The sequence below is a fragment of the Pristis pectinata genome, chromosome 3 (assembly GCF_009764475.1).
Source record: "Pristis pectinata isolate sPriPec2 chromosome 3, sPriPec2.1.pri, whole genome shotgun sequence".
Classification (NCBI taxonomy): Eukaryota; Metazoa; Chordata; class Chondrichthyes; order Rhinopristiformes; family Pristidae; genus Pristis; species Pristis pectinata.
The window spans coordinates 129880631-129904132 of NC_067407.1; the positions used below are offsets into that span (position 1 = coordinate 129880631).

The 23502-nt window shown below is 39.2% G+C and overlaps 1 protein-coding gene across 10 annotated transcripts in view; it reads right to left on the minus strand.

The window, feature by feature from the left end:
• Window positions 1-23502, minus strand: part of cep170aa (centrosomal protein 170Aa) — a 133784-nt gene that overhangs the window by 15878 nt on the left and 94404 nt on the right. For 4 of the 10 annotated variants that reach the window (XM_052012331.1, XM_052012336.1, XM_052012332.1 and 1 more), the window contains 6 exons: window positions 22068-22176; window positions 17526-19442; window positions 16863-17124; window positions 7591-7780; window positions 5272-5436; window positions 3012-3100 (listed from right to left, as the gene is read on the minus strand). In XM_052012331.1, the coding sequence (XP_051868291.1) occupies window positions 3012-3100; window positions 5272-5436; window positions 7591-7780; window positions 16863-17124; window positions 17526-19442; window positions 22068-22176 (2732 nt within the window). Of the gene's footprint in view, window positions 1-3007; window positions 3101-5271; window positions 5437-7590; window positions 7781-16862; window positions 17125-17525; window positions 19443-22067; window positions 22177-23502 lie in introns of those variants that run through there. The other 6 variants (XM_052012338.1, XM_052012337.1, XM_052012339.1 and 3 more) reach the window with 4 other exon arrangements.

The window sequence follows — 23502 nt, forward strand, 5'->3', positions numbered from 1 at the left end:
GGAGGAGTCTATCCCCGCAGTACTATTACTATTAGATCAGTTTAGTGTTTTTTCTGGCTATAGATTAAATTTTAATAAGAGTGAACTTTTTTCCATTAAATATGCAAATCCCAATTTATAGCCAATTACCTTTTAGATTGGTAACTGACTATTTTATGTATTTAGGTGTTAAAATTACTAAGAGACATAAGGACTTATTTAAAGCTAATCTACTGCCTTTAATTGACCATGGTAAACAATTATTTACTAAATCGTCCCCATTGTCTCTATCATTGGTAGGCCAAATTAATGCAGTTAAGATGAATATTTTACTAAAATTTTTATATTTATTTCAAGTGATTCCAACTTTTGTTCCAAAATCTTTTTTTGACTCTATTGATTCTAAAATTCTTTCATACATTTGGCAGAATAAAAACCCAAGGCTAAGTAAGAAATATTTACAAAAACTAAAAAAGGATGGTGGTATGGCCTTGCCTAACTTTAGACTATATTATTGGGCCATCAATATTAGATATTTAATTTTTTGGATACAAGATTCAGATGTAATTCAACGCCCCAAATTGGTACACCTTGAGTCCCAATCAGTACTTGAATTTTCATTAGTTTCTATTTTAGGAGCTCCACTCCCTTTTGCACTTACCAAATTAAGTAAACATATGATTAACCCAATTGTTAAACATAAAATACCAATATGGTTTCAATTTCGTAAATTTTTTGGACTGAATAAATTTAATCTATCAAGTCCCATTCAATCTAATTTTTTCTTTCATCCATCCAGAGTTGACTCAGCTTTTTCCATATGGAAAAGGAAGGGAATAGTATGTTTTTGTGATTTATTCATTGATAACTGTTTTTCATCTTTTGAACAATTGTCTAACTAATACAATTTGCCTAGATCACACTTTTTTTGATATTTGCAAATCAGAAATTTTTTAAAAGCTACTATACCCTCTTTTCCCCACACCTTACAAAACTGAAATTACGGAAAAATTTTTTGGTTTTAATCCTTGTCAGAAAGGCTTGATAGCAATAATCTATGATTTAATTATGAAAATTTGTTCAGAACCACTGGACAAAATTAAGAATGAATGGGAAAGTGAACTCCAGACATCTATACCTATGGAGACCTGGAAGAAAATTCTTAATTTAGTTAATACATCTTCAATGTGTACCAGATACTCTTTGATACAGTTTAAGGTAGTTCACAGGACCCATATGTCAAAAGATAAGCTAGCTCTTTTTTATGAAAATATAAATCCTATATGTGACAGACGTAAGTCGAATGTGGCTTCTTTGATACATATGTTGTGGTCCTGTCCTCTTTTGGAAAAATATTGGAAAGATATTTTTAACATTATTTCAAAGGTACTGAAGATTGATTTACAACCTCATCCTATCACTGCAATTTTTGGTTTACCAAGGATAGAATCTGGCCATCTATCTGCCTCCGCTAACCGTATAATTGCCTTTGTTACATTAATGACCAAATGATCCATTTTGCTTAAATGGAAGGATCCAATACCCCCTACTACTTTTCAATGGTTCTCTCAAACTATATCATGTTTAAACTTGGAAAAAATTAGGAGTGGTACTGTTGATCCTTCGCTTAAACTTGAGGAAGTTCGGAGTCCATTTATTCAATATTTTCACATGATATAGATCCCCTTATAATAACCTTTCAATTTAGAGGAACGGAGTTGACGACATAATATTGCTCTGTTTCTATTGAGAAATTTTAGTCCAGTTTTCTTCTATTTTTTTTTCTTTAGCTTAGTTTGGTTTGATATATTGTTTATAATTTTTCTTACTGTTTTGTTTTTTTTCTTTTTTATATTTTATAATAAATCTTTTTCTTTTATATTATATTCATTCACTAACAGATCATTGGATCTTCAGATTTTTTTTATACTCTATTGTTCTTTATGATTATCCATGTCATGATTGTTCTCCTGATCTCTTTGTATTACATGTATAAACATTGATATATTAATCTGTATTAATTTGAAAACTAATAAAAGGATTGAAAAAGAAAGACACCATTTGGCTCAGTGTGTGGAATTCTTGTTTTCTGATTGGCACAAAGATAAATTTATGGAGTTATTTCACGAGGTTACCACCTCATTAATGTCGCTCCCAAGGTTGGCTGTCCTCTTTGATGATGACTCAGCCATTGTTACAGGTGATACCAATTCTGCTGATTCACAAACTTAATCAAATGCTCATTTGGCATTTCCACATCTTCATTTAATTTGTTTAATTTTGCACTACATCAGGCAATTGAATAATCTCACTGGTTATGGTTATGGTTCTGGCTAGTGAGGATTCCCCACATCACCTAGAATATGAATTGCCTAGGGATCCTCCCTGTACCTTCCATTCCCCAATCACACAATCTTATAAGTATAATCAGATTCCAGTATATTTTACTTCCTTTCAACATCGTTACCATGAAAGTATTCAGTATCTCTATGGTTATGAACTGCAATCTCTGTCAGTGATCTGGCAAATTACAGGTGTGTTAGCATAATTCACATACTTCACAATGATACCTTGCAATGGGACCTTTACCACTTCATTGCTCATGTCCTATACGTATTGTAACTATTCTGTGCCTTTTGAGTTAAGAGCCTTCAAAGTTGTCATAAGCCACAGAATCCTTGCAGTGTTACTGCTCCCGCAATGGACTAGGATTTTGACGTAGAAAACAGGTTCCACTGGTTTTTGAGAGACTAAAATTATGTTTGAAGTCCCGAGGAACATTTTAACATTCACTTTGCACTGGTTGTATGGCAGGTAGCGCAGGGCAAAGAGGAGATCTTTCTACTGTGAGTTGATTTGTCACCACTTATCACAATTCAATCTGGCCAATTCATACCTGAACCAAGTCATAATACATTGTCTACTATTAAGGATCTAAAACAATTTTTTCAGCAATGGAAACTGTACAGTATAACTGAACTGTCTCTTCCAATTACATATACATAAAAGAACTTTGTGTATTTGTTTATTACCTGATCTTCAGAGCAGTTTTCTCCATTGCAAGCCGTATTTTTTGCGACAGCTGGGATACGGAGGTCAGCATCAAACTGTCTAAAACAACCTAAAGTATAAAACATATTGATGAGGGATAAACAGTCGCCATGTTTACTTTTGTGTTACATTTTACTAAGCAATAATGTTGTTTTGAATCACCTCATTAGGGCCCTGCCAGTGATCATAAAGATGCAATAGAAAAAATAGGAGGGTTCCATCAAAAGATGTTGCAATATTACAACTACAACTGATCAGATCTTCTCTACTGGTTAATAAAATTGCTAACATTTACCCACAAAACACCAACTTGCAATTTGTCAAGATATTTTGAGCACAAAAATGAAATTCAACCTTTTCTTTATACATTTTTTTTAAGGATCTGGCCATCAATAGCAAAACCAGCGTCTATTGTACTTCATTAACTGCCCTGTACAAAGGTGATGACAACATATCAGTGGCTTGTTAGGCCATTTCAGAGAGCACTTTAGGTCAAATACATTGCTGTGGATCTGTAGTTACATGGACAGATTTCTCCCCTGAAGGACATTAGTAAACCAGATATATGACAATCCAATTGTTTTTGTGGTCATAATGGCTAAGACTGGTAATGCTGCTTTTCCCAAGTTCCAGTATATTAACTAAACTTAAATTCTACAGCTGTCATGGTGGGATTTAAACTCGAGTCCCTGGATTTTGGTTAATGAACTTAGAGCAAGAAATAACAAGTGGGTGACAAAAAGTTCATTTAAAATTGTATGTTTTAAGTCAGACCTTAAAAGGGGAAAGGAAGATGGAGAAATTGTAGAACATAGGAAGGGAACTCGAGAGTGCATCCCCTAGATACCTGAAGAATCAGTATTTGACCAAGCTGGGGCAGTGGTGGTGGAGGTGTGTGGAAAGAATTCAGTTCAGAGAAATAACTTCAGGGGTTCTGATCTAGAAGAGGTCAAAGAGAGTGAGGGGTGAAAGTCCTTAAATACTGGGATAAGAATTTAAAACATTAAGAATTGTTGGGAGAACCTGGATCCAATGAACCTCACCAAGAACATGGACAATGTGAGAAAAAGACACTGTGTGTTAGGATACACGGTAGAGCTAAGGAAGCACTTATAAGCGTTTCAGCTGCATTTAGAATAGAATAGATGCAATAAGGAAAAAGCAGATAGCCTTTGGGAAGTAGAGTTTAAGTCCAGCAATAATTTCAACTCTTTACTTCCTACTTAAAATGTCCAGCAAGCATATTTTCCTTTAGGGCAATTAAAATCAGAAGCCCCCTGACCAAAATTCAACAGATGTCTTGTCAGGTGAAATGTTCAGAACTGACATTACCAGACTTATCAATATTACAGACTCAGTGAAAGTCCCTTTAAGATAGAGAGTGTGTGTGTATGTGTGTGTGGGGCGTGCTTACGTCAATAGAAGATAAAGGACGTAATGACGTTGTTGAAGAAGTCAGAAGAAGAAGAAGAAGAAGGAGAGAGAGAGAGAAGGGAGAGAGACACCAGCCTGCTTGTTTTCTCTATCGATGGATGAGAAACAATAACTGTGTTTGCCACTGAAATCCATGTATGGAAGTTGGAAGTAATCCGGTGGAGTTCACTTTGTTGCTGACCTGTAGAAGGAAACAGGTATTTGTATGTGGACGACCACGGTTCGGATGCTTTTCGGGGTGAGGAAGTCACTACCGAGTAAACACTGAAGTGTCGTTTGGGTTCCATCATGGAACATTTGGATTTCGTATTTACTCTCTCTATGTTTCTCTACATCTACATCTTATCTTCAGACAACGGTGGTTGTTGAAGAAGCCCTTGCTCATGTTTCACCTTATGGCTTGCGGAACTGAACTTTAAGAACCATTCCGGAACTGGGAGTTTTGGACTTTGTCACACACACACACACACGAAGAGTTTAGTTTTGGGGTTAACGTTCGAGGTTTAACATTTTTGAATTCTAACATACTAACATTTTTACTTTTATTTTACATATTATCATAAGTAGTGATTAATAAAATAGTTTTTAACACTGAATCATGCTCAGTGTGTTTCTTTTGTTGCTGGTTTGTGACATCAAGCACATAATTAAGGGACATTGAGAAAAGATAGGTGAATGAAGTTGATAAAGTCCAGCCATCATCTAACTGAATGGCACAACGTGTTCAAGGTGGTGTTTGCTCTACTTCTGTAGCTATTATTTAAGGATTATTTTCCCTAACTAAGATCAAACTGTTGGAATTCTTACTTCATCTCTAGTCCACGTTTTCCTCTTTGTAGCAGCCTGATCAGCAGCTTCTAAAATCCGAGATCTGGTTTCACTCGGTCGACCATTCCCAGCTGCTGGTTTTATACATGGCACTGGAGGAATTTTTCTGAAGTTCAAACTTTCATCAAAAACACGATCAACCAACTGATCAGAATAACAAAAAAATGAAGAAAAAGGTTACTACACCTCCTAGGTAACAACGGTGCATTGTCTATATTCCATCAGCTAATAAAATTGATGATACTTGAACATCCAAAACTGATTTTTTTTAAATCTTAAAGACTATGTAAATTTCTACTGGGTTGATATTTTGCAGTAGAAAAGTCTGAAGGATTTCATATCTATAATCACCTCTTCCCTCACTCCTCCAAGACTATGTCAGAAATCAAAACTTTCTTGTTAAACAATAGATATTTCAATTTTGGCTAACATTAAGACAACATCAGGATCAATTTTCAGGCCCTTCAAACTTTTCAATTATCCTAAACAGTCAAACTTGCACTGATTTTTCATTTAAGGTCACTTGGTTGTTATATTAACATTTGTTTTTACCAAAGATAACAAAATTATCTTCAGATTGTTAAGTTAAGATAGGAATAAAGTGCATTTACGCTAACCCATAGAAAGATGTTTTACCTTGGCCAGTGACCCAATGACTGTTTAGCACAGGTTTCACTATTTTCAGACAGTAAAATGCAAAATATACTAAGCATTTACTCTTGTTATACATGCTCATATGCAGTAAATCGTGGTGCTTTATGATAGATACCCAGGAAAAAAAACTGCTTTAAGTAGACCATATTTAAAAGAAATTCTCAATTTTTTGAACTTCTGTGGAAAATAGTCAGTCAATTGTCAAAAAAAATGACAGTGAGTAATGCAGTTTTAGTCATATATGTCACTTTTCCCAATGTGTTCAGTTTATAATCATACCAACAAGCGGCAGCTTGTGAATGCAGCATTTCACCAGAGAGTCACAACATTTGTAGAAATAGGCTCACAGTAGATTATCCAGTAGCTGATTTACTGGTTTGCAGGTTGAGAGTGGGAGGGGTAACATGAAACTGCTATTCCAGGTTTAACCCAGCCAAACTTGGCAGCCCTGGGGCCAGCAGGAATTCCTGTCCTGGATGTGGTGGGCTCAGTGAGAGCAGTGAGTTGGAGGTTCTGTCCGAGACACAGTCAACTGCCTGCACGTGGCTCTGCAACTCATTCTGGGTCTGAAACTTCATGTGGGCGAAAACTCCTCATTGCACTGACAAGCTAACCTCTTTAGGCTGCCACCCAGTACGAACAGGAGGCAGCACTGAGGATGACTGTTGCTTGGTTAGTATCACCTATGGTCATGTCCCTTCCAGCACCCAAGATAAGAGTTAACTCTAACACTTTTGAGAAATTAAGTCTCAGCTTTAAAGCCATTCTACAGACCAAATGATAATTGAGCATGAACACACCAGGACATGTGCTCCTGCATTTGATTCTGTAACTGTATTCAAAGAAACACAACTGAAGAGTTGGATTTGAAATTAATATTTCAGACAAAAAAAAGCTTGATTTTTAGCTTTAGAATTTGTGTTTTTGTTGGAATGTGAGAGAATGCAAAGGCAAATTCTAACAATAGTTTTTGCTTTTGCATTCTTCCACATAAACAAAAAGCCTTTCATTCAGCACCACAAATGTTAAATTAAGTCAAAGACTAATACTCCAAATATTTGCCATCAGGAGGGAAAATGAGCAGCATGGAGATTAAAATTTAAAGCATAGGGACAAATTTTACATGTAATTAGAAATACTATTTACAATTCCATCATAAAGCAAGTGCTTGACAGATAGCTATAATTTATTACGGCGTTTTGAAAGTTTTTCAATTTGAAAATGTGGTATGTTTTAGCAATATTATAAACCCAATTTAAAGAACAAATACTACATAATTGACATCAAGATTTTGCCAACATGATGACATTCTATAAGGAGCCAAACTACTTATGAATGGCAAGATGAGTAGCTAAGCTAGTTAATGATGGAAAAGACAAAACAGATGTACATAATGTTCAAATGTTAATGCAAAATACGATAAACACTTTAATTTTGCCATCAATTTTCTAACTTTTCACTTGAGCAACTATTGTAATTTAGCTTTTAAAATTTAATGTCAAACACCCATTACTCAAGCAAATAATGCCACTGTACGTTATTAAATAAATGAACCAAATAGTCAGAAAGGTCAATTAAAATGAAATGTGTTTATAGTATGCAGGATGGAAAGCTAGAACAAAAAGGAAATAAAAAAGCAAGAACCTTAGGCATTCCTCCATGAAGGTCTCCTACCTCTTCCCTTGTGTCAATGGTTGAACCAGGGGTGGTGGCAGCAGTGCTTACTGTGGTACTAGGGGCTGTGCCTGATGAACTCACAGAATCTATCTCACCTGCCACGTCATGGATTTCACGTGCAAGGATGGCCAGATCCTTGGCCAGATCTTGACTGATCCTGATCACGAAAAAGAAATGCACACCAAATCCTGAAGTATTACCCATTATAATTCATCAGCAATAAACAAAACATTTTCTTAAAAAATAAATCAGCTCAAATTTTAAATGATTCACAACTGACTATAGAGTAACCTTGGTTGTCTCTCTTCCTTTAAAAAAAAATGTATATTCCAACTTGAACTAAGAGGGAAACAGTTCCTCCAGATAGAGTATAAGTACAGCCCCATTACTTGTTAAAATGCCTGTGAACGCAAGACATTTTGTTATTCCATTAGAAGTGATTACATTATGTACTGTAAGCACAGCATTCCACAATCTTTGAAAGAAATTGATGTTCCATTTACAATTAATAATTATGTCTGGAGGTTAAAAGACATAAACTTGGTAACAGTGAAAAACGTGCACTAGAATAATGATGCACACGGGACCAATGTCAGTTTGACATAAGCTGCTTCTTCCTAAAATTTGTGCATCTTTTTGTGAAACGGTTGTAGCACTTAATTTGAAATGGGCCATTTTTCGGATTGGCACACAATAATGGAAGGCAATTTCACTCACTTCCTCCAGATCAAAGGTGCAGCTATGGGAACTCATGCAGGGCCCAAGCTACACCTGTCTTTTTGTGGGATATGCAGAATACTCCTTGTTTCAGTCCTTTTTGTGCCTCCACCCTCATCTCTTTCTCCAGTATATTGATGACTGCATTGGTGCTGCTTGCTGCATTCATAAGGAACCCAATAAGTTTCACTTCTTTCTCTGCCAGTTTCTAGTCTGCTCTCACCTTGGTTCTTCCTCACTCTTCCATTCCAGAATCTCTCCTGTCTCAGGGGAGAGGTTAGCAACACATATCCATTTGAAGCTCACAGACTTGCACAGCTATCTCGACTATGCTTCCTCCCAACCTACCTCCTGTAAGGACTCCATTCCATTTACACAGTTCCTCCCTCTCTCTCTTGTATCTACTCCAATGACAAGATCCCTTGGGATGGCTTCCTTCTTGAAGTAATGGCATCTCCACAATGTAGAGGAGACACAAGATCACCTATCGCAATGAACTAGAGTGGAAGAAGTGCAAGTGAATCATTGCTTCACCAAGCAGGGCAGGCAATATCCTCTACCATAGCTGACAGAGGCCTGGATCGCATCTTGTCTATTTCCTGCACCTTTACTAGATCTCCTCTCCTCCTGGACACTGCATTCAATGGACCAGCCTTTGCCGGTGCTGCAGCCTTAAATGAGATTCCACCAGACAAATCTTCCACCCCACCTCCCCCACCCCCCCACTTCAGCATTTAAGGACCATTCTCTTTGTGACTTCCTGCTCCACCAATCACTCCCCTTCTCAGGCACTATTACCAACCAGCAATAAAGGAAACACTGAGTCATGATTCAGTGTTAAAAACTATTTTATTAATAACTACTTATGATAATAAGGAAAATAAAAATAAAAAGGTTAGAATGTTAGAAGTAAAAATGTTAGATATTAAACATTAACCCCAAAACTAAACTCGTAGTGTGTGTGTGGCAAACTCCCAAACTCCAAGTCCAGGAATGGTTCTTAAAGTTCAGTTCAGCAAGCCATAAGGTGAAACATGAGCAAAGGCTTCTTCAACAACCACCGTTGACTGAAGACAAAACGTAGATGTAGAGAGAACATAGAGGGTAATTACAAAATCCAAATATTCCACTTTGGAACCCAAACGACACCTCAGTGTCCACTCAGCAGTGACCACTCCACCGCACCTGCCTCACCCCGAAAGCCACTCAAATCGTGGCCATCCACACAAATAGCTGTTTCCTTCTACAGGTTAACGACAAAGTGGACTCCACCGGATTACTCCAAAAATCCATACGTGGATTGTAGTGACAGACACAGTTATTGTTTCTCATCCATCGATAGAGAAACTAGCAGGCTGGTGTCTCTCGCTCTCTTCTCCCTCTCTCTCCTCTGACTGACTGCTTCAAAAACATCATTACATCATTTATCTTCTGTTGTCGTAACCATGCCAACACACACACACACACCACTATGCTCCATCTTAAAGGGACCAATAGTAACCCAATCCGTAACAGGCACTTTCTCATGCAACCACAGGAGATGCAATGTTTACACCCCTTTTACCTCTTCCCTTCCAACTATCCAAGACTCAAACAGCCCTGCTTAGTGAAGCAATGATTCACTTGCACTTCTTCCACTCTAGTTCATTGCAATAGGTGATCATGTGGTCTCCCCTACATTGTGGAGATGCCCAACACTTGAACTTCTAATACCACTCCAACCTGATGGTCTCACACAATGTCATAGAGGCCCATCGCAAGCCTAGCAAACAGCATCCCATTTTAACCTTCCAGACTCTTTATTGAATTCAACAATTTCATTTATTCTATTTGTACAAGAACTGGTCAGTTCTGCTGCAGGTTATCTACAGTCATATTAATTTTTGTCTCACCAATTAATACTACCTGATCTGATGGACAGTGGCCATATTTCTGCATTTCAGAGCTTTTACATGTTTGGTTATTTGTTTTCTCCATCTCTAACTTCCTTCATTAACCCAACAGCTAGATGGCATCAACAACAGCAATCCTGACCTCACCTTGTTAGTGATATTCCCATCCCCAACCCCTGTCCCCCGACTCAAGGCCAAGCCATTTGGAAGAGAAGGCTGTGTTTAAGGAATCATCCACCATAGAGACCATTGCCAAAAGTGCAGCAGAAATTGCTGAAGGTTTTGCATTTCTCATTTCTATCTTTGTTCAAAGATATCTTTGTTTGGGGAAGGTGGGACCTGTACAGAGAGGACAGGTTACACCCGAACTTGAGGGGGGGCCAATATCCTTGCGGCCAGGTTTGCTAGGGTGGTTCAGGAGGGTTTAAACTAGATTGTGAGGGAGGAGGGAACCGGAGGAGTAGGTCAGAGGAAGAAGGGGATGGGGAAAAGGCAGATCTGACAGGTAGAGAGGCTTTGAGGAAGGAGAAGCAGAGTACAGGCTACAAAAGTAGTAAGGTGGATGGGCTAAAGTGCATTTACTTGAATGCGAGAAGCATCAGGAATAAGGGAGATGAACTGAGAGCTTGGATAAGTACATGGGACTATGATATTGTGGCTATTACAGAGACATGGCTGACATCAGGGCAGGAATGGATATTGAATATTCCTGGTTTTCAGTGTCTTAAAAGGGATAGGGAGGGGGGGAGAAGAGGAGGAGGGGTGGCGATACTGGTCAGGGACACAGTTACAGCTGCAGAAAGGGTAGATAATGTAGAAGGATCCTCTCTAGAGTCAATATGGGTGGAAGTTAGGAATAAGAAAGGGGCAGTTACCCTCCTGGGAGTATTCTATAGGCCCCCCGGTAGCAGTAGGGATACTGAGAAGCAGATTGGGAGGCAGTTTTTGGAAAGATGCGAAAATAACAGGGTTATTATAATGGGAGACTTCAACTATCCAAATATTGATTGGCACCTACTTAGTGCCAATGGTTTAGACAGGGCGCAGTTTGTTAAGTGTGTCCAGGACGGATTCCTGACGCAGTATGTTGACAGGCTGACTGGAGGGAATGCCATATTAGATCTAGTTTTAGGTAATGAACCGGGACAGGTGACAGATCTATCGGTGGGTGAGCATTTGGGCGACAGTGACCATTGCTCCATAACCTTTAGAATTGTCATGGACAAAGATAGGAGCAAAGAGGACGGGAAGATATTTAATTGGGGGGGGGAGGCGAATTATGAGGCTATAAGGCGAGAACTTGGGAGTGTAAATTGGGGTGACATTTTTGAAGGGAAATGTACTATGGAGATGTGGTCGATGTTCAGGGATCTCTTGCAGGATGTTAGGGATAAATTTGTCTCGGTGAGGCTGAGAAGGAATGGCAGGGTGAAGGAACCGTGGGTGATGAGAGAGGTGGAACAACTGGTTAGGAAGAAGAGGGCAGCATACATAAGGTGTAAGCAGCAAGGATCGGACAGGGCTCATGAAGAATATAGAGTAGCAAGGAAGGAGCTTAAGAAAGGGCTGAGAAGAGTGAGAAGGGGACATGAAAAGGCTTTGGCGAGTAGGGTTAAGGAGAATTCCAAGGCTTTTTTCTCGTACGTAGAGAGCAGAAGGATGGCTAGGGTAAAGGTAGGTCCAATTAAAGACAAAGGTGGGAGGATGTGCCTGGAAGCTGTGGAAGTGGGTGAGGTTCTCAATGAATACTTCTCTTCAGTACTCACCAAGGAGAGGGGTCTTGATGATGCTGAGAACAGTGTAGGTGAGGGTAATGTTCTAGAGTATGTAGATATTAAGAGAGAGGATGTGTTGGAGTTGTTAGAAAATATTAGGACAGGTAAGTCCCCAGGTCATGACGGAATATTCCCCAGGCTGCTTCGTGAGGCGAGGGAGGAGATTGCTGAACCATTGGTTAGGATCTTTGAGTCCTCGTTGTCCACGGGGATGGTACTGGAGGATTGGAGGGTGGCGAATGTTGTTCCCTTATTCAAAAAAGGTAGTAGGGATAGTCCAGAGAATTACAGACTGGTGAGCCTTACGTCTGTGGTGGGTAAGCTGTTGGAAAGGATTCTAAGGGATAGGATCTATGAACACCTGGAGAATCATGGACTGATTAGGGACAGCCAGCATGGCTTTGTGAAGGGAAGATCTTGCCTCACAAACCTGATAGGGTTTTTTGAGGAGGTGACCAGGAAGATTGATGAGGGTAGTGCAGTAGATGTGGTCTACGTGGATTTTAGTAAGGCGTTTGACAAGGTTCCGCATGGTAGGCTTCTTCAGAAGGTCAGAGGCCAAGGGATCCAGGGAAGCTTGGCCGTGTGGATTCAAAATTGGCTTGCCTGTAGAAAGCAGAGGGTTGTGGTGGAGGGAGTGCATTTGGATTGGAGGGCTGTGACTAGTGGTGTCCCACAGGGATCGGTTCTGGGACCTCTACTTTTTGTGATATTTATTAATGACTTAGATGAGGGGGTGGAAGGCTGGGTTAGTAAGTTTGCAGATGACACAAAGATCGGTGGTGTTATGGATAGTGTGGAGGGCTGTCGAAGCTTGCAGAGGGTTATTGATAGGATGCAGAGCTGGGCTGACAAGTGGCAGATGGAGTTCAATCCAGAGAAATGTGAGGTAGTACACTTTGGAAGGACAAACTCCAAGGCGGAGTACAAGGTAAATGGCAGGATTCTGGGCAGTGTAGAGGAGCAGAGGGATCTGGGGGTTCATATCCACAGATCACTGGAAGTTGCCTCGCAGGTGGATAGGGTAGTTAAGAAAGCTTATGGGATGTTAGCTTTCATAAGTCAGGGGATCGAGTTTAAGAGCCGCGAAGTGATGATGCAGCTTTACAAAACTCTGGTTAGGCCACACTTAGAGTACTGTGTCCAGTTCTGGTCGCCTCATTATAGGAAGGATGTGGAGGCATTGGAAAGGGTGCAGAGGAGCTTTACCAGGATGCTGCCTGGATTAGAGAGTATGGATTATGAGGAGAGACTAAAGGAGCTAGGGCTGTTCTCATTGGTGAGGAGGAGGATGAGGGGAGACATGATAGAGGTATACAAGATATTGAGAGGAATAGAGTGGACAGCCAGCACCTCTTTCCCAGGGCGCTAATGCTCAAAACAAGAGGACATGGCTTTAAGGTATTGAGTGGGAAGTTCAAGGGAGATATCAGAGGGAGGTTTTTCACCCAGAGAGTGGTTGGTGCATGGAATGCGCTGTCTGGGGTGGTGGTGGAGGCTGATACATTGGACAAGTTCAAGAGATTGTTAGATAAGCATATGGAGGAATTTAAGTTAGAGGGATATGTGGAAGGAAGGGGTTAGATAGTCTTAGGTGTGGGTTGAAGCGCGGCACAACATGGTGGGCCGAAGGGCCTGTATTGTGCCGTATTGTTCTATGGTTCTAAATCTTACCATTCTTGCTCCAACCCAGTAGTGCCTGATCTTTTGCACTTGGAGGGCCATTTTCAGGATGGAGCAGAAGGCCAAGGACATTACCAAAACTCCTGTACACCACTGCCTAGTGGCTACTGGGAATATACAACAACACTAAATTAAATAAATTGCTCAATTGATATCACTTGCATAATATTCTGCCAAGATCCAGGTGAGGAATGGTCTAGGCATTGAATGCAGAAGGTCAGAACTGGAGGATTAAGATCTGATTTAGTTTCAAGTGAGGGTCGTGACCCTATCTGAACACAGCAGTCCATGTCATCCATCTTCCTCCAGGTAGGAAATAAAAGTAAAGCCAATCTCTGCAATAATATGAAACTACTTGTAAAAACCTATCCGATTCACTAACAGGAAAAGAAATCTATCATCCCAACCCCGAGGGCCAATTTGAGACTCTGGATCTATCAATTCTTTAACTGCCTCAGTTTCTTATTTAGCCTCTAATAACAGATGCAACCTACACTTAACCCATCCCCACAACCTGGCCCTCCCTAACATCTTAATCCTCTCTGACAAACCACTCAAAGTCCATGGTATCAAATTGAAGTTCAGTATCTTGCAGTATGTACTAGATTATTCAACTTTAATAGTTATTTCCTGGTGGGCCAATCATCTAACAGCTCAAATAATCAGTTATAGGTGACTGGAGTACCCATGCTCGTGTCCAAATTATTTTGAATAGTTTATTCTATGGAGGAACAACAAAGAATGAACTAGGATCATTTTTTAACTACTGATAAACTAACCAGGGCCAAAGTTGTAACAGTGAGAATGTAGAGCAAGTTTACAAGAATTTCTGGCAGGAGAATGCTGATCAAGTCTACCTCTGGAGAAACCTAGTGATCAAGTGTGGCAGTGATTGCAAATAAGGAAACTTAATTTGCAATAATTTCATTTTGCATCCCATGGGGAAAAAAAACTTTGGACTTTGAGTACACACTGCCTGTATATATTCTGTAATGCATTAATCCATTGGATCCATTAAACATAAACTAGTCCAGCTTGGTCACCACTTAATGTTTGTTCCCATAAGCCAAATCTCCTGTTTTAATGTATGACAGATCCCATACTTTGTGTACACTTATTACCCTGAGAGGGAGTAATTCATTTAGAGTACCACTAAAGTTAAACACATAGTATTTTAGACAACCTTTGCCCACCCACTGCAGAAGTGGGTGATTCATTTTTTTTTATTCCCTTCAGTCTTGTGTTCTGCTTCACAGAGAAGAAAAATCAATACTGTCACATAATATAACTGGTGTTTTTCATGACTGAGGGGATGGCAGTGTAATGGTCACATGACTGTATTAGTAATCCACATGTTGAATAACAGTGAACAAAACACTGGAATTTTGAGACTCAATTCAGTTTTAACAATTTGGAAGAGAAAAAAAAAACAATCAGCTTGCATTGTATGAAGATCCAGTTCGGTCACTAATGTCCTTTAGGAAAGGAAACTGGCTTTCTGCATCTCATCAGGTCTAAATGTTACTCCAATCAACAAGTCATAGAGTCCTATGCCAAACTGGTTAATTACATCGTTGCATCCAAACTGCAGATACTGGTTCAAAGAGGCCCACCACCACCCTTCTGGAAAAACCAGGGCATGAAATTACTAGCCTTTTTTATTGACAGCCACAAATTCATAATGAATAATAAAACAGTAATTATCAAAACCAGATCTTACTCAAAATTTGTTTTAATATTGGGAAGGTATTCAGTGGTGCCTTGAGAAACAACGTTTTTCTTCGCCCAGGGTGGATCCATACCAGAAGGGAAAGAAGTCTAAACTAGGGTGCTGTTCATGTCAAAATATCATGACATAAATCACTATCCTAACTTCAGAAGCTGTCATATTAAAATGGAAAAAACTATATCCAGCTAGAATATTCTGAAAGCTATGTTAAAACATGTTGGGAAGAAAATCACATCAATAATATACACTAATAAAAGAACATGTCATATAATTTAAAAACCTATTAATGTTGTATTTGTTTTTCCTGTTTTAATTTTAAACTAACATTCTTAAAAACACAACTAATTTTTAAATACTTGTATTTCAATAAGTGAAAGTGCTGCATTGTTACAGAAACTGAATTATGGTTTTAGGTGAATATTTTCTCATCATTCAACTAATTTACTAAATACTTCCTTTCCCCCAGATGCTGCCTGACCTGCTGAGTATTTCCAGCATTTTTTCTTTATTCCAGATTCCCAGTATTGCAGGATTTTCCTTTTATATGGTGCATTGCTATGTTCATACAGCCTGGAAAAAACTGTGACTAATGTTAAAATAAATGGATTCATGTTTATCTTTAAATAGTTAAAAGGATGTAATTGAAATATGTTAACCATTCATCTGACAGTATTGCCCAATTTAACCAACATAATTGCAATAATCCGACATTTGATAGAAAACTCTGGCAGCTGAATACAGAGGATAAATATTCCTACATTGTAATAATTTGTTTTTGTTTTAAAACAAAGCACTGTAGCCATATTGAAAATAGTATTTTCTTGCCAGATTTTTCTTATTATTTGCCAAAGTTAAATTAGGATCTTCTATGAAATGGACTTTCAATATGTATAATATATGATCTCGAAGCTCTAACAGTAGGTTTCATATCTCATTATTTTACAAATTTGCAATAGATTATTTTAGCCTCCAGTTGGTTCAGTGGACAACTTCTAAGCCATGCACACACCAACAAGAAGTCTCCAAATTTAATCAATGACCTGTACTTGGTTATCTGATCTTGCGAGTTAAAGCATGTCCCCAACCACATCAGGAAAAGGGTAGCACTGGTCAATATTTAATCATGATGGAAATATCAGACAAAAGACATGGTCTACTGTGATAGCCTCCATAACTTATTAGCTCACTGTGGTAACTGTTCAAGCCAACATGTATAAAATGGCTAATTAGCTAAGGTAACAGAGGGATGAGATTATCCAACTAACCACATCTGTAACTGTTACAAGTGAAAAAAGAGAAAAATTGTGGGAAAAAAAATCTAAAAATTTGGCATGATTGATAAATCCTTTAAAAAACTGAACAAAAAAAATAGTCCAGATTAGAAGATTCCAATTTATGCTTACATCAAGGGTTATTAGCAAAATTAGAACACAAAACACCTACTTTGATATTGAAAGATACCTGGCAATTTCCTCACTGTGAGCAGTCCAGTCTCTTATGTAGTCATCCTGCTCCTTCATCTTATTTTTCAGGAGCACGTTGGTTGATGGTGTTACATTACTATTTTGCAGTTTAGCGCTCCTCAGTGCAGTACTGGTTCGTAAGCGGCTATGTTTGGGTGAGCTACGATTTGACCCAAATTCATCTTCCGAGGTTGAAGCATAATCTGTAGGAAAGCGCCTCCATCTTGGACCTTGCAACATAACTAAATGTATAAGCAACAAGGACAATTTGAGTGTACCAGTGTGTAGAAGGATATTAAAATTCAAAGACAGCTGATAAATATTTTTCTATCCAGTTTAAAATCACGAAACTTCAAAATTTCAAAATATTCTAAAGAAACTAATCCTCTATTTATTTGGATGCCATAACATGCAACATATGGATGTATATTTCTCGTAGACAATGGAGAAAAAAATGCACATTAAGCAAAAAATAAAGTCTTTATCACACTTTAAAAAAGCACTTTTTTATTTAAAGAGACTGATTTTTTTTTAAGTGGTAAAGAAGCTGACAGTTAATCTACCTTAAGAGAATATCACATCGATTGTTTTTTCCATCATCTAATAACCAAAAGATGCATACAAGGATTGTTTAGGATTTTACCTGATGGGGAACCTGGTCCAATTGCAGATACTTTGCTTTTAGAAGAATCAGGCATTCTTGAAATGCTATTAGCACGAAGTCTGGGAGACACTTTGCTGTCTACCATTGAGGTGCCACGCAAGTTACTCCGAATGGAGGAGTCACCACTTCGACCAACATTACTCCTAGTTATTGTTGCTTCAGAGTCACTGCGAGCTGATATTGAACCCAGTCGGTTACGGCGTGGTTGAGCGAGGAGATCCAATCTGGAGGGAGTTTTTCTGCCTGTGGGTGGCTTTGATGTAGTTGAACTAGTTGTAGATACTTCAGACACCACTGAAACTTTATCTGCATCAGCTAGTTCATTATCCGATACATCTCCAAGGCGTGCCCTACGTAAAATAGATGCTCTGGTTGGCCGAGGCTTGGGTAGTGTGGTCGATTTGCTGGCTGAGCCAATAGTTGTAGCTTTTGTCTTGGATAATTTATTGCCCTCCAGTTTAGAATGCAATAACTCATCTGTGGACGTAAATGATGTTCGCCCTTGAGATCGGCTGGAATAAGTCTCCTGATCTGAAGAAAGAAAATCAGAGATGGTGGACTGAGGTAAGCTTGAGGTTTGGTCATCATCAGTTAAGTCAAAAGAGGCCTGTCTTGCTCTTCCAGTGGGCTGTATTGATCTGCGTGGTTCTGTTCTAACATTAGGGTCCGAAACACGACTTTTGGTTTTCCTGTCTACAAGTTTTTCTCTAGCATTGGATGCAACAGCCCTAGACTGATCCTTAGGAGATTTTGTGAAGCTTTTCTCCTTGTGAAGATTACTTAAAGTTCTCCGTTTTTGAAGAGATTTCTTTTCTGCGTCTCCACTAACTAAGCTGATAGTACTAGCAGTGTCAACATCTGATTCAGGGGAAATGGAATCATCCCTGTGGTAACTTGGAGTTTCTGCTTCACCATCCAGTTTGTTCTCATCCTTTAGCTTTGCCTCAAGGAAAGCCATCACTGCCTCAGTATCCTTCAACAATGCAGTAGTGCCACTGGTGGAGTCTGCCCCAATAGAATTACTCCTTTCTCGATTGCGTGTGATTTTATGTGCATCACTGGATGAACCAGACTGCTTACTAATACGGGGTATGAGCTCTAAGGGCACATTACCACTTGGCTTCTCTATAGTGAAGCTTCCCTGTCTGACCAAAGGTCTGGGAGAATCTTTTTTCTCTGTGTCTGCACCTTTTGAACTGTGCCCTCTTGTAGGCTCCTCTGATTTCTTGAGTTTATCTTCACTTTGAACTTCTGCTTTGTCTGAAGGGCTTGCGGCAATAGCTTGCTTGGATTCCCGCACATGAGGTTTTTGGGAGGCCACTTGCCTTGGCGATGCTTCTCTGCTTTTATCAGTTTGGTTGGCAGTGCTAAGTAAAGGCTTACTGGCAGTCATCGTTTTAGAAGAGCTCCGATGGTATAAACTTTCTTTGTGGCCCTGTTGTTGAGTTTTTGGTGAAGGTTGCCTTGCTGCTGATATTCCCCTGATAGAATCCGCTTTCGCTTTAATGGACTGTGTGGAGTTACTAGAACGAAACACTATAGCTTCCTTGCTGTTTGTAGTTTCACCGTGAGCATCTCCAGCACTACTGGTTTTAACACTAGAGCCATCTGCTGGCCAGGTTGTATTGGTGTACCCCTTTTGCTTGTCTTTTTGGTGAGGTGGAGTTGTAGTTTCTTTCTCAGGGAGCTCAGTGTCTTGTTTTTCATCTATTTCCCGTCTGGGTTTTGTGAGGCTTAAAGTGAGGGCATCTTTTGACCTTTGGCCTTCCACCATTTTATCCTCCACTGGAAGTTGTGGGAGTGTTCTTCTCTTTCTCTCGCCCACACAGGCTGAAGCAGTTTCTGAAGTCGTTGATGTGCTCTTTGCCGAAATACCAGATTCACTGATATCTGCATCTAAGACAAATAAACTAATGTTACTTTGAAGTGACTCCTAGCATCAAAAAACACCTTCAATACACATTACCCTTACTGCTCCAGAGAGCAACACAATGTTATTTTCTGCCCTCAATGGGATGACATGATGTGCATGTGCTGGAAATCCAAAAAAAATACAAATCAGGACAAACACTGGTATCTGATTAGGAGGCTTGACAGCAAGAAACTTAGTAACAGCACCGTAAACATAAAAAGGTGGCTAAATTAATGCGTGCATCCTCAAGTAGAAAAATCAATTGGCAAGTAGAAGAGATGGCTCTTTCAATCACTTGCACAGTAAAACTTCCTGCACTGGTGCTGATTGATATCTACACGGCAAATGTCAATTTCCTCCTTAGTCTTTCCTTACTTTGCTTTACATTATTTATTTTGATTATTTTCTACTTGATATGACATATCAAGTAGAAAATAATTTGACAGTGGTCAAATTAATTCTACTAATAAAACTATAAAATACAGCAGTAAGTTTAAAATGCTCTGAATTATTCATTTGGTATCTCGCCCACTTCCTCTGGCTTTAGGCATAAATTCCCTCCTTTGTCCTCAAGTGGTCCTATCCTCTCCCTAGCTACTCTCTTGTTTTTAATGCATGTGTAAAATGCCTTGGGATTCTCCTTAATCCTACCCACCAAGGACATACCATGGCCCCTTTTGGCCCTTCTGATTCCCTGTTTAAGTTCTTTCCTGCTTCCTTTATATTCTTCAAGGGCCCTGTCCAATTTCATCTCCCTAAACCTTACATATACCTCCTTTTCCTTTTTGACTAAATTTACAACATCTCTCATCACCCAAGGTTCTTGAACCTTGCCATCCTGGTCTTTCCTCAAAGGAACATGCCGGTCCTGAATTCTGATCAGCTGGTCTTTAAACGATTCCTGCACATCAGATGTGGGCTTACCCAATAACAGCCGCTCCCAATCTACTCTCCCCAGCTGCTGCCTAATACTGTTGTAATTAGCCTTCCCCCAGTTCAGCATTTCCCCCAATCCCTCTCCCCAAGGTTCAGTGCTATCCTTGTCCAGAACTATCTGGAGTTTTGATCACCTTTCCCAAAATGCTCTCCTATTGAAACTCTGATCAATTAGGAAGGCTAATGGATTGTTGGCCTCTACTGCCAGAGTTATGTATAAAAGAAGAATTTTGGTGCATCTTTATAAGATACTGGTGATAACATGCCTGAAGAATTGTCCACAATTAAGGAAGATTGTGCTTGCATTGAAGGCAATGCTGTTGATTGCTGAATAAAGAAATGTTAAGCAGATTGGGTGCTTAGAGAAGAACGAGAACAAAAAAAAACTGTATTTTAGTGCAAAGTGATCATGGTGTTGCTAAACTGTAGTGATCAGGGTCGTGCCGGTTTGTTCAAGAACCGAATTGTTGAAGGGAAGTAGCTGTTCTTGAACGTGGTGTTGTGGGACTTCAGGCTTCTGTACCTCCTATACGATGGTATCTGTGGGAAGATGGCATGGCCCAGATGGTGGGGATCTTTGATGATGGATGTTGCCTTCTTGAGGCAGTGCCTCCTGTAGATACTACTGATAGTGGGGAGGGATGTGTTTCTTTCTTGGAAGAATTGTTTTTAATTTGTGTTTTTCTTGTGAATGCTGCTTATATGCTGCTGGTACTGCAAGTTTTTCATTGCATCTGTGTACTTGTGCATATGACAATAAACTCAACTTTGACTTTTTTTTGACAATGCAAAAAACACTAATCCTCCACCTCTTCTAATTAACATTTTGTCACGAACCAGCAACAAAAGAAACACACTGAGCATGATTCAGTGTTAAAAACTATTTTATTAATCACTACTTAAGACCATACTAACATTTTTACTTTTATTTTACGTATGTTAGAATTCAAAAATGTTAAACCTTGAACGTTAACCCCAAAACTAAACTCATTGTGTGTGTGTGACAAAGTCCCAAACTCCAAGTTCAGGAATGGTTCTTAAAGTTCAGTTCCGCAAGCCATAAGGTGAAACATGAGCAAGGGCTTCTTCAACAACCACCGTTGTCTGAAGATAAGACGTAGATGTAGAGAAACAGAGAGAGAGTAATTACCAAGTCCAAATGTTCCACGATGGAACCCAAACGACACTTCAGTGTTTACTCGGTAGTGACTTCCTCACCCCGAAAAGCATCCTTCTCGTGGTCGACCACACGCAAATACCTGTTTCCTTCTACAGGTCAGCAACAAAGTGAACTCCACCGGATTACTTCCAATTTCCATACATGGATTTCAGTGGCAGACACAGTTATTGTTTCTCATCCATTGATAGAGAAAACTAGCAGGCTGGTGTCTCTCTCCCTTCTCTCTCTCTTCTTCTGACCTTCAACAACGTCATTACGTCCTTTATCTTCTATTGACGTAAGCACGCCACACACACACACTCTATCTATCTAAAAGGGACATTCACTGAGTCCGTAACAATTTTTAATATATTTTTTTCTAATGATCGTGAATGGTTACCTGGAGAATGAAATGCAGAACCTATTTTCCTGCAAATTTCATTATTAAGCTTATTATACTTAACTTTTAGATCAATAAACAAGCAAATTGTGAAAGAAAATTAGTTAAAATTACCTTGGTCTTGAGCAACAGAAGTCGGTGCTGCCACGTCATTGGCAGCTAAATTTGCCCACTGTGACAGCCATCTGGGAGAAGTCGGTGCAAAGGATCCTTCAGGACGACTCTGGAAAAATAAAGAAATATCAACTTTAATTTGTAAGTGAGCAACAATTGCACAACATCTGCAGCTTTTTTCTGCAAAGTTTTAATATAAAATAAATCCATTCAACAACTGATTAAAATCGAAAATTATTTTCCTGCAATAATCATGCTTTAGCAATTAGGACAAAACTTACTGAAATCTTGGACCTTCAAAACTTTGGTTACTAATACCACTGAACTTTCCTCACCCCACCATCCATAGCAAAACTTCCCTTATAATTGCTAAAGGCAAAAAGTTAATTAACTGTAATACTCAGCATCGAACAATTCTTAAGTTATTACATTTGTTTCCCTTTTTTCAACCTCTAATTGCATGAACTTCAGCAGGATATGGGGCTCCACAGATTCAATAACTACCTTTTTTTAAAATTTAATGAAGACAAAGTATGCATTGCCTTTCCCCAGGGAATTGCCCCTTCCTTTGCAAAGCTCATTGATAAAGTACATCAAAGATTATTGCATGGAGAAGAGACTACATAGAAAAGGGCAAGTTGGGAAGATGGAGGGAGATTAAGAATGGAGAAAGGCCGAGAACACTGGCAATGAGAGGAATACGAAGCCAGGCAGTATCAACAGAAAACTGAAGGCGACACCTACTGGAGGAAGGCAGACACAGCAGAATTTCTGGTAGCAACATAGGCAAGATGAAGCCCTTTAACTACTGGCAAGACCAGAATGAAACCTCCAGTCAAGATTTTTTTTTTTACTGTTCTCCTGAGCCTCATATAGACATAAGAATTTTTGTGAAAATGATGTCAAAATACTGTTGTATGCAGCTTGACATCACCACATTCCCAGCAGACTGTGCCTGCCTGGCATGTGCACATAAGTGTCGGCAACAATTTCCTCCCGTGGTATTCTACTTTGACTTGAAAGTGGCCTTCTAAGGGCACAAGTTTGGCCAAGCCTGCCTTAGACTAGATAAAATGTAGAGACATCATTGAAGTACTGGGGTGCCAATAACATTCAAAATGCATGCTGACCAAAAGTGCCAAATGAATAGTCCACAATTTTAAATTAGCAATAACTTCACACACCTGGATAGCAGTCTCACTCTCAAGAATAGCAACCTGAACTGGTAAGTTTGAGAGATGTTAAAGGATACAGTCTATTACCCAGTGTAGCAGTGATTCAAGCAACTAATTGTCATTAACCAGATGCCTTGATGTTTTTGATCGATATCACATTTTTTTAACAAAAATCTCAGTTTATGAGCAAAGGAGAACTGATAAGGCAGATGACCTTAGAGCCTGGATCAGTACATGGAACTATGATCTTGTAGCCATTA